The sequence below is a fragment of the Rhinopithecus bieti genome, unplaced genomic scaffold (assembly GCF_001698545.2).
Source record: "Rhinopithecus bieti isolate Rb0 unplaced genomic scaffold, ASM169854v2 scaffold_15821, whole genome shotgun sequence".
NCBI lineage: Eukaryota > Metazoa > Chordata > Mammalia > Primates > Cercopithecidae > Rhinopithecus > Rhinopithecus bieti.
In genome coordinates this window covers 185,544-197,389 of record NW_016808598.1, presented here as the reverse complement: position 1 = coordinate 197,389, position 11,846 = coordinate 185,544, and the positions used below count along the sequence as shown (strand labels likewise).

The 11,846-nt window shown below is 39.9% G+C and overlaps 1 protein-coding gene across 1 annotated transcript in view; it reads left to right on the top strand.

The window, feature by feature from the left end:
• BAZ1A (bromodomain adjacent to zinc finger domain 1A) overlaps window positions 1-11,846 on the top strand; it is a 142,932-nt gene that overhangs the window by 45,049 nt on the left and 86,037 nt on the right. Inside the window, 1 exon segment of the mRNA XM_017886906.1 lies at window positions 11,130-11,273. Coding sequence (XP_017742395.1) covers window positions 11,130-11,273 — 144 coding nt within the window.

Here is an 11,846-nt window from a genome sequence, read left to right as displayed (position 1 = left end):
AAAAAAAAAAAAATTAGCTGGGGATGGTGGTATTCACCTGTAGTCCCAGCTACTTAGGAGGCTGAGGTTAGAGGATTGCTTGAGACTGGGAGGCAGAAATGGCAGTGAACCAAGATCACACCACTGCACTCCAGCCTGAGCAACAAAGACCCTGTCTCAAAAAGAAAAAAAAAGACTTATTTGTATTAAATATATCTTTAATAATGGATTTAGTCTTCAGTAAGAATCTAGTGATTATTATCTTGTGATATTTAGACTTATAATAGGTCATGCCAGTTGGAGAAATAATAAGGTCTGGTTCTGTAGTCCATAAAGGGTCTCGGAACAGTTAAAAATGAAGCATTCTTTTTAGGCCAGGCATGGTTGCTCATGCCTGTAATCCTAGCACTTTGGGAGGCCGAGGTGGAAGGATTGCTTGAGCCCAGGAGTTTGAGGCCAGCCTGGGCAACATAGCAAGACCCTGTGTCTACTAAAATAATAAATTTTAAAAGAAACATTCTTTGAGCTACATTGATGTATTTCTTTAAACAAGTGAGGAATTATAAACAAAGCAATCTTTTCCTGACTTCTTTTTTCTCATTGACAAGTAATCAACATAATTCACAGTCTTTTTGTGTGAGTAGCTGACTCGCTTGAATGCTGTGGTTTCTTCCACTTAAAATGAGGTATCACGGCTGGGTGCGGTGGCTCAAGCCTGTAATCCCAGCACTTTGGGAGGCCGAGACGGGCGGATCACGAGGTCAGGAGATTGAGACCATCCTGGCTAACACGGTGAAACCCCATCTCTACTAAAAAAAATACAAAAAACTAGCCGGGCGAGGTGGCGGGCGCCTGTAGTCCCAGCTACTCGGGAGGCTGAGGCAGGAGAATGGCGTGGACCCGGGAGGCGGAGCTTGCAGTGAGCTGAGATCTGGCCACTGCGTTCCAGCCTGGGCCACAAGCAAGGCTCCGTCTCAAAAAAAAAAAAAATGAGGTATCACATAACCTTAATTTAAGGTTTTTGTTTTTTAACTCTAAACTTCAAATTAATCAGTTCACTGTTAGAAAATATCGACTTAATTGTCCAAGCATAGTATTTTTTATAAATATTCTTGCACCTGTATTACTGGAAAATAAAGGTTAATGAGGCAGAATGGGGAGCAGATGTGAATGAAGTATGCTATAGATTCAGCGTATTCCATTTTTGGAGACCCAAACAGAAGGTCAGTGTCTTATTTCAAGTAGGTCTTCCCAGGCTTCTAGATCTTCTTTCCCTTTGCTGTTAACTATTTACCTTCTACCTCAAATACCTTGTAGAAATTCTGCATATGTCTCAGTTATAGAAAGTTTTATAATTTGCTTTTGTTTCATTGAATTTTGAGATATAAATTTAAATTGCTACTAAAATAGCTTTTATGGGAAAGTATATCCTTATAAAAAGACTATCCTTATAAAAAGCTATTTCCAGCTGGGCGCAGTGGCTCACGCCTGTAATCCCAACACTTTGGGAGGCTGAGGTGGGCAGATCACCTGAGGTCAGGAGTTTGAGACCAGCCTGACCAACATAGAGAAACCCCATCTCTACTAAAAATACAAAATTAGTTGGGCATGGTGGCACATGCTGGTAATCCCAGCTACTTGGGAAGCTGAGGCAGGAGAATTGCTTGAACCCAAGAGGCAGAGGTTGCAGTGAACTGAGATCGCGCCATTGCATCCCAGACTGGAAACAAGAGTGAAACTCCATCTCAAAAAAAAAAAAAAGCTCTTTCCATATTCAGCTTATTATAGATTTGTGACTAATTAATGTTGTGCCCTTATACTGTACTTATTCCCGTTCCACAGTCTTGCTTTCACTCTGAAATGTTTAAGTTGTTAGCACTTTAAGGAGCCTCACATTGCCTGGGCTTAAAGTTGTGAAATGCCATTGGGTCAACATAATCCTTCCATTCCCTTCAACTCTAGTAGTAGAGTGGAAAATTAGAAAGTATATGGGCTTGAGAGTCACACGGTTAAAGTTTTGGCTGTACCATTACTGGTTGTGTGACTGAGATCAGATTATTTAAATCTGACCCTGGGCAGGATGCTGTGGCTCACGTCTATAATCCTAGCACTTTGGGAAGCAAAGGCGGGTGGATCACAAGGTCAGGAGATCGAGACCATCCTGGCTAACACCGTGAAATCCTGTCTTTTCTAAAAATACAACAGTTAGCTGGGCATGGTGGTGCATGCCTGTAATCCCAGCTACTGGGGAGGCTGAGGCAGGAGAATGGTGTGAACTCAGGAGGTGGAGGTTGCAGTGAGCCGAGACTGCGCCACTGCACTCCAGCCTGGGCAACAGAGCGAGACTCCATCTCAAAAAAAAAAAAAGAAAGAAAAGAAAAAAAAAAATCTGAGCCGAAATTTCATCTTCTAGAAAATGTATAACTTAGGGAGTTGATTGATATATGAGGAGAGACATATATGTAAATTACATACTTAATCTGGCGCACATGAACGCTAATAATAAGGACTCTTAATCATTCTTCCACTGTATTTTCAAATAATGGAGCATAACTTTAATTCAAATAGTTTCTATGCTCTTGAAGATCCTCTAGCTGGGTCTTAATTCATGATTCTCTGTTTTTTACATACACCCCTATAAACTTGTTTGGACTCCCTAGAATCAAGAAATGGTAGCAAGTAGCTATGAAAGACATAGACTAAGTCTCTGGAAATCTATTAGATGTTGACTTGACATCTTGAGTAACGTAAGTTTACCTAAGTACCTATGGGAAGGGTTAGCCTTGATTAGATTGGCAAGGAATGCTACCGGTGGTTTGGGTGTGCTACAAAGTTAATAGTAGCATTGACAATAACTACTGCAATTTATATAATTTACTTCTGGGCAATGTCCCTGTGTTGCACTGGTTTCCTTCTCTGTAATTCAATGTCAGGGAATTGTATTTCTTTATGTTGGTTTTAAATATATTAGTCCTCAAATTATTGTAGCCCTGTGGGACCTACTGTGGTCAGTTGTTCCCACTGATGACTGTCAGGCCTCACATCAACTGTACTTGGGTTCCAAGTGGACTCATTTACCCTGTATTTGCCTCATGACCAGCACTACTGTTACCACTTAAAGGGCATTCATCTGGGCTCTGCCAGCAAAGATCATCTCTGTTTCTAACTTGAGAAACCTTGTTATAGGGTCCCTGAAAAGCTTCCTTCATTACTTCCCAGAAGCCTTAGTAATATTATGAGCCCTGATAGATCTGATATCTAAGTCCTTCAAAGGCAGATCCATTTGATTTCTTTCATATTTTTGTACAGCTCATGTTACAAAAGTACAGAAAAGTACAGAACCTTTTTAGGTTAGGCTACATAATTACCTAACAGGTTTTGATATGATTTCCTGTAGTTGTTCCTCTTGAGAAACACTGGTTTATTTCTACCAGTCAGTGGTGAAAGTCAGCCTATAGTTCTGTAGACATCATTTCCGTTTGCTACTAATGTAGGATTGGTAATTGAGCCTCTTCTCAAGCTTTTCTCTTAGAATAAAAAAAGTTTTTTTTTTTTCATTTTAGTAAAACATAAAAATTTTACTATTTTAGTCATTTTAAGTGTGCAGTTCAGTGGCATTAAGTACATTCACAGTGTACTTAATGTTGTACACAGTATTGTGTAAATATCACCACTATTTCCAGAACTTTTTCATCATCCCAAACAGAAACTCTGCACCTATTAAGCAATAACTCCCCATTCTATCCTTCCTCCAGCTTCTGGTAACCTTTATTCTATGTTCTTTATGAATTTGCCTATTCCAGATACTTCATATAAGTGGAATCATATTTGTCCTTTTGTGGCTTATTTCGCTGAACAGAATGTTTTCTTTTTTGTTTGCTTGGGAGTTTTGTTTTGTTTTGTTTTTTGAGATGGAGTCTCACTCTGTCACCCAGGCTGGAGTGCAGTGGCGCAATCTCTGCTCACTACAAGCTCCACCTCCCAGGTTCAAGCGATTCTCCTGTCTCAGCCTCCCAAGTAGCTGGGATTTTAGGCGCGCACCACCACGTCCAGCTAATTTTTGTATTTTTAGTAGAGACGGGGTTTCACTATGTTTGGTCAGGCTGGTCTCAAACTCCTGACCTTGCGATCCGCCTGCCTCGGCCTCCCAGAGTGCTGGGATTACAGGTGTGAGCCACCATGCCTGGCCAAGCTTGGCGTTTTTTTTGAGACAGTATCTCACACTGTTGCCCAGGCTGAAGTGTAGTAGTATAATCACAGCTCACTGCATCCTCAACTTCCCAGGCTCAAGCAATCTTCTCACCACAGCCTCCCTAGCAGCTGGGACCACTGGTGTGCACCACCACACCTGGCTAAGTTTTATTTTTACTTTTATTTTTTTTTTTTCAGACAGAGTCTTGCTCTGTCACACAGGCTGGAGTGCAGTGCGCAATCTCGGCTCACTGCAAGCTCTAGCTCCTGGGTTCACGCCATTCTCCTGCCTCAGCCTCCCAAGTAGCTGGGATTACAGGCGCCCACCACCATGTCCGGCTAATTTTTTGTATTTTTATTAGAGATGGGGTTTCACTGTGTTAGCCAGGATGGTCTCAATCTCCTGACCTTATGATTGGCCCACCTCGGCCTCCCAAAGTGCTGGGATTACAGGCATGAGACACCACGTCTGGTCACCTGGCTAATTTTTAAATTTTTTTTGGTAGAGTTGGGGGTCTCACTCTATTGCCTAGCCTATGAACATGTTTTCAAGGTTCATCCACATTGTAGCATGTATCAGAATTTTATTCCTTTTTATTTCTGAATGTTCCATTATATATATATACCACATTTTGCTTATCCATTCATCTGTTGATGGACACTTGGGTTGATTCCACCTTTTAGCTATTGTGAATAATACTGCTATGAGCATTGGTGTATGAGTATCTGAGTTCTTGTTTTCAATTCTTTTGGATATATACCTGGAAGTGGAATTGCTGGGCTATATAGTAATTAGATGTTTAACTTTTTGAGGAATTGCCAAACTGTTCTCTACAGCAGTTGTACCATTTTATATTGCCACCAGCAATGCACTGGGGTTCCAATTCCTTTACATTCTCATTAACACTTGTTAATTTCTGTGTTTTAAAAAAAGAAAAAATATATAACCATCTTAGTGTGAAGTGGTATCTCATTGTGGTTTTGATTTTGTATTTTCCTTATGACAAATGATGCTGAGCATCTTTCGTGTGCTTATTGCTGTTTGTATCTTCTTGGAGAAATGTCTATTCAAGTCTTTTGCCCATCTTTGAATTGAGTGGTTTGGGGATTTTCTTTTTTTTTTTGAGTTGTAAGAGTTCTTCATATATTCTGCCACCTCTTTGTCTGCCTGGGTATCAGGGTAATGCTGGCCTTATAGAATGAATTAGGAAGTATTCCCTCTTCTTTAGTTTTTTGGAGATTTTGAGATAATGTATGTTAATGCTTCTGTAAGTGTTGAATAGAATTCCCCAGTGAAGCCATCTGTTCTTGGGCTTTTCTTTGTTAGGAAATATACATACCTACATATATACATATATACATACATACATATATATATTTTCTGAGACAGCCTCTACCTCCTGGACTCAATGATCCTCCAACCTCAGCCTCCCGGGTAGCTGGGACTGCAAGTGCACACCACTGTGCCTGGCTAATTTTTGTATTTTTGTAGAGGCAGGGTTTCTCCATGTTACCCAAGCTGGTCTTGAACTCCTGGGCTCAAGTCATCTCCCCTCAGCCTGCCAAAGTGCTGGGATTAGGTGTGAGCTATCCCACCCAGCCAGTGTTCTCTTATAACCTTTTTTATTTCTGTAAAATCAGCAGTAATATTCTTACTTTCACTTCTGATTTTAGTGAGTCTTTTTTTTTCCTCAATTTTTTAAAAAGAGCAGCTTGAAAAGGACCAGGACTAGGATGTTTAAATTTAATTGAACTTACGTAAATCTCAGTGAGGGGGAATGAGCAGAAGGTAGAAGATCAGATGCTTTGAGGACTTTGGGTTGACCCATATAGTATACATTTTGTTGATTCTTAAGCTTTAGGATGCTGTGGAACCAATTATGTTTTCTTTTGTTTGAGTGTAGAATTATTAGTTTGTTAAATGGAAGGAAAGATTAAACAGCTAAGCCTGGAATGGGCAAGGTGCAGCTAAATCTGAGGAAGAACAGAAATAAAAGAACTAATTGCCTCTAGTACCCTTGCCATCTCTTCTGTCTTACAGATTTTACCACCTCTCACTGCACACTGTCTCCTCCATGATATATGGCTGCCGACAGCACCAGAATTTTGTCTTACAGGTTTCATGATGGGAGACAAGGACTGATTTTTACCTTCTAGATTCCAAGTTTAAAAATCTTAGAAAAGATATATGAGCTCAGCAAAGTAGAGCCTACCCTGTATCAGCTAACTCTGGCCATTATTTTGGGAGAACATGGCAGCTCTTTATTAGCCATTTGGCAGAGGGTAGAACATGGGAAGAATAAAGTTCCTAGGAGAGTAGAGTTGGTAAATGAGACAGGATGCCCACAGTATATCAAAATTTGTTAATGGTATGGGATAACCAAATGAATGATACAGACAGCAGAGTATCTAATCTTGAACCACTTTTTCTCAGAGAATAGAGATTTAGCCCAACGGTAGGTATTTATGTGCTTAGAATATTTGTAGTTAATAAAACCTTCCCCAGGATTGCATAAGAGTTACAGCGGCTCCAGCCTGGCCAACATGGAGAAACCCCATCTCTACTAAAAATACAAAATATTAGCTGGGCATGGTGGCATGTGCCTGTAGTCCCAGCTACTTGGGATGCTGAGGTGGGAGAATCAGTTGAACCCGGGAGGCAGTGGTTGCAGTGAGCTGAGATTGCACATTGCCTGGGGGACAGAGCGAGACTCAAAAGAAAAAAAAAAAAAAAAAAAAAAAAGGAGTTGTAGCAATACCATAAATATAATCCCAGCAATGCTCTCTCTCCTTTATATTTACTACCTACTATATTTTGCAACTTTTTTAATGACTTCATTGAGTTATATTTCACATACCATAAAATTCACCCATTTAAAATGTAGTTTTAATTTTCAAACATTTTCAAAATCTCAGAAAGAAAGCTTTGCCCATTAGCAGTCACTGCCCATGGCTCTCCTGTCCCCTTACACTGCCCGCCCCACCCCCTGCCACCAAGTTTCTGGTACCTACTTTGTCTATCTTCTCTTTAGAGATTTGCCTTTCTGAATATTTCATATAAATGGATTCCTACGATAGGTGGTCTTTTGTGTCTGGCCCCTTTCATTAGCATAATGTTTTCAAGATTCATAAATATTGTACCATGTATCAGTACTTCATTCTTGTTTATTTTTTTGCTGGATAGTATTTTATTGTATGGTATATAACACATTTTAATGATCAGTTGATGGATATTTGGATTGTTTATAATTTTTGGCTCTTAGGAGTAATGCTGTTTTGAACATTTATGTTCAAGTTTGTGTGGACATATGTTTCATGTCTCTCAGGTATATAGCTAAAAGTGGAATCACACGGTCATATGTTAAATCTTTGAGGAGCTGTCATACTGTTTTTCAAGGTGGTTCTACATCCTCACCAACACTATTATGGTGACTCTCTTAATAGAGATGAAACCTCATTGGTTACATAAACTCCCTCTGGAGAAGAAATGGATTTTTTTGACCACATTTCTAGAAGTTGAGAGTCAGACAATCAGTTATCTAGAGCTGAGATGAATCATCAAGGGAAACTATATACCAACCAACAGATATGCAGTAGCACTTTGGGGAAATCAGTGTATATTTTGGTAGTATGAGGAGATAAAGCAGGCAAAGACAGAAAAAAGTATAGTCAGGGAGGTAGGTTAGATGATAAATAGGGAAGATTTTGTACCATGAAAAAAGAGGTGGAATTTTTTAGTATGGGGATGGATAATGGTTTACAGAAGATTAAGACAACTAAGACAAGACTTTGGATTTATTGACCAATAGTTAGATTACTGTGACTTTCTTGGGACAAGTTTTTTACATGATGACCAAAATTGTAAGAAGGGTAGGGAAGTGGAGAGACAATCTAAGTCACACTTTTGAACCACACGACAGTAAATGGAAGGAGAGAAGACTTCACTGATGGGTGAATAAGTCCTGGGAGAAGAGAGTACATTAAAGAGCAGATTATAAATTGATAGGAAGTTGCTATTAATTTATTTTTTAGCCAATGAAATTTTTTTTTTTTTCTTTTTTGTTTTGTTTTGTTTTTTTGATAGTCTCACTCTGTCACCCAAGCTGGGGTGCATGCAGTTGCAGGATCTGAATAGCTGGTATTACCGGTGTGCAGCACCACCACGCCTGGCTTTTTAAAAATTTTTTTAAGACAGAGTCTCACTCTGTTGCCCAGGCTGGAGTGCAGTGGCATGATCTCGGCTCACTGCAACTTCCGCCTCCCGGGTTCAAGCACTTCTTGTGCCTCAGCCTCCCAAGTAGATGGGATTACAGGTGCGTGCCACCACACCCAGCTAATTTTTGTATTTTTAGTAGAGATGGGGTTTTGCCATGTTGGCCAAGCTGGTCTTGAAATCCTGGCCTCAAGCAATTGATCTGCCTTTCTCACCGTCCCCAAGTGCTGGGATTACAGGCGTGCAAATGGTCTTTACAAGAAGCAAAATGTCCACAGAGCAGGTACAGATGCAGATTATCTTTGTTTGGCCTTCCCCTTGCTTTGGCAATCACTATGCTTCCATATAAGGGAATATTTATAAAAATTGGATTGTTTTTGTTCTTGGAATCTACTTTGGCTTCAGCAATGGGAGGTCCCTCTAGGGAGTGAGAAGAGACCATACCCTGAAGTCTCTAGAAAGCTAGAGATAGATGTAGACTTTCTAGGATATTGAAGAGTATGTTTCTTAGCAGAGGAAAACTGAAGATACACAGGAGGAGAAACACAATGCAGCGGGATAAGAGAAGAGGTTACGGACTGGAACAGTTATAAAGGATATGGACATTTGATGTTGAGAAGGAAGTCAAAGAGCCTAAGTCAAGATCTGTTTCATTTTCTAATGTTAAAGCACTGAGACTGGGACTTGAGGAAAGGAGAAAGTTTTGGAAATCTGTTTTGAGAACGAACAAAATTATCTCAACACTAACAGTGAGATCCTAACCTTGAATTCATAGGAGACTCATGGTTTCAAGGCAGGAAGTAAAGAATTTGGAACAAGAGTGAGTGTGGAGAGAAAACAGGTGCTGTCTTTTCTAGCATTGAAAATTGGCACAATAGAGATGGGATTAAGGAATATTTTAATTGTGGTTGAATGAGTCTAAAATCATGGCCCATAAAATCCAGATACAGTATGCAGAGTAAAGGAAGCCAGAATAGGGGTGATAGAGTTAGTGAATAGGAAGCTTTCCAGAGATCAGAAGTCACAACAAAATTCGTGAGAATAAAAAGGTTATAGTCTGAAGAATTTTAGAATTTAAAATACTGGATACTTTCAAAAATTACGAGGCCCCAAATCTGTAAAATAAGATACCGTGCCAATATATGACTTTCTAAACAGTTAACTTTAGTTAGGAATATAACTGCTAAGAGAAACAGACATTTTCACAATAATAGCTGGAGACTTCAGTACTCCATCTTCCATAATGGATGGAACAACCTGGCAGAAGTTAAGAAACAGAGGATCTGAACAATGCAATAAATCAACTAGCTGTAACAGATACAAACAAAACACTCAACCCAACAACAATACACATTCTTCTCAAGTGCACATGGCATATTCTCCAGGATAAACCTTATGCTAGGTCACAAATTCAGTCTCATTGGATTTTAGAAGGTAGATATCTATATTAGACAGAGTTTTCCAGAGAGACAGAACCAACAGGAGATACATATCAAGAGAGAGAGAGATAGGAGAAGGGATGGGGAGAGAGTATGGAGGAGAGGACACTGGTACAAGTCCCAAAATCCAAAGGCTGGAGGACTTGGAGTTGCTGATGTCCAAAGGCAGGGGAAGAGAGGTGTCCCAGTTCCAGGAATCAGAATGAACTTGTCTTTTCTCTGCCTTTTTGTTCTGTCTGGGCCCCCAGTTAATTGGATGGTGCCTGCTCACATTGAGGGAGAATCTTCCCCGACTCAGTCCACTCACTCACACGCCACTCTTCTCTGGAAACGCCCTCATAGACACACTCAGCAATAATACTTTAGCAACTATCTGCTTTTGCAGTCAAGTTGACACCTAAAATTAAGCATCACGAGCTCATACAAAGTATCTTCTCTGACCACAACAACATGAACTTCACAATCATTAACAAAGGAAAACTGGAAAATTCACAGATTTATGAAAATTTAAAACACGCTCTTAAACAACCAGTGGAGCAAAGAAGAAATCCTAAGGAAAATTAGAAAATAACTTAGAGATGAATGAAAACAAAAATATACCAAAATTTATGGGATACAGCAAAAGCGGTGCTAAGGGGGGAGTTTTTAGCTATAAATCCTTACATTAAAATACAAGAAAGATCTCACATCAGCAACCTAACTTTACAACCTAAGGAACTAGAAGAAGAACAAACAATCCAGAGCTAGCAGAAGGAAGGAAATCAGATAATTTTGTATAATCTTGATAAATTGTGTTTTAAAATAGTTTTACAGCTTTAAATTATGTCTAATATTTGCTTAAATTAAATGTTACAGATTTTCTTTTTTTTGTTTTTTGAGATGGAGTTTCGCTCTGTCTCCCAGACTGGAGTGCAGTGGCATGATCTCGGCTCACTGCAGGCTCTGCCTACCGGGTTCACACCATTCTCCTGCCTCAGCCTCCCAAGTAACTGGGATTACAGGTGCCCGCCACAACGCCTGGCTAATTTTTTGTCTTTTTAGTAGAGATGGGGTTTCACCGTGTTAGCCAGGATGGTCTCGATCTCCTGACCTCGTGATCCGCCTGCCTCGGCCTCCCAAAGTGCTGGGATTACAGGCATGAGCCACCGCGCCTGGCCCCACAGATTTTCTTTTTAATTAAATTGTTTAAATCAGCTAATAGACTCTGGAAAACAAAATAACTGGTTCAAAACAAATCGGTTGCTCTGAAATGTTTGGCTGTAAAATATCAAATGATTTGCATTTTTAAATGTATCATTTTATTTCAGGTTGCAGTGTAGGATTTTGGAAGTCCTCCCTCCATCACATCAAAATGGTTTTGCTAATGGACATGTTAACAGTGTGGATGGAGAAACTATTATCATCAGTGATAGTGATGATTCAGAAACACAAAGCTGTTCTTTTCAAAATGGGTAAGTGGTTTTTATTAATTTTTAAATTATTTGGCAAATTGCCTACTGATACTCCATTGAAACAACTTTTTTTTTTTTTTTTTTTTGAGATGGAGTTTCGCTCTCTCGCCCAGGCTGGAGTTCAGTGGCTCGATCTCAGCTCACTGCAACCTCCACCTCCCATGTTCAAGCGATTCTCCTGCCTCAGCCTCCTGAGTAGCTGGGATCACAGGCTCCCTCCACCATGCCTAGCTAATTTTTGTATCTGTGGTAGAGACTGGGTTTCACCATGTTGGCCAGGCTGGTCTTGAACTCCTGACCTCAGGTGATCTGCCTGCCCTGGCCCCTCAAAGTGCTGGGATTACAGGCATGAGCCACCACGCCTGGCCGAAATAACTTTTCTTTCATCCTTTTTTCCTTCTAGTCATACTGTGGTATAGTACTCATCTAAACAATCTAGTTCAACAATGATGTTAGAATTTTCAAAACTGAAATTTACCTAGTTAACACTACTCAGCTGCTGAAGAGCAATGGATGCTAACTCTCATTCAGTCATTTATACATCCCCCCGCCTCTTTTTTTTTTTTTTTTTTT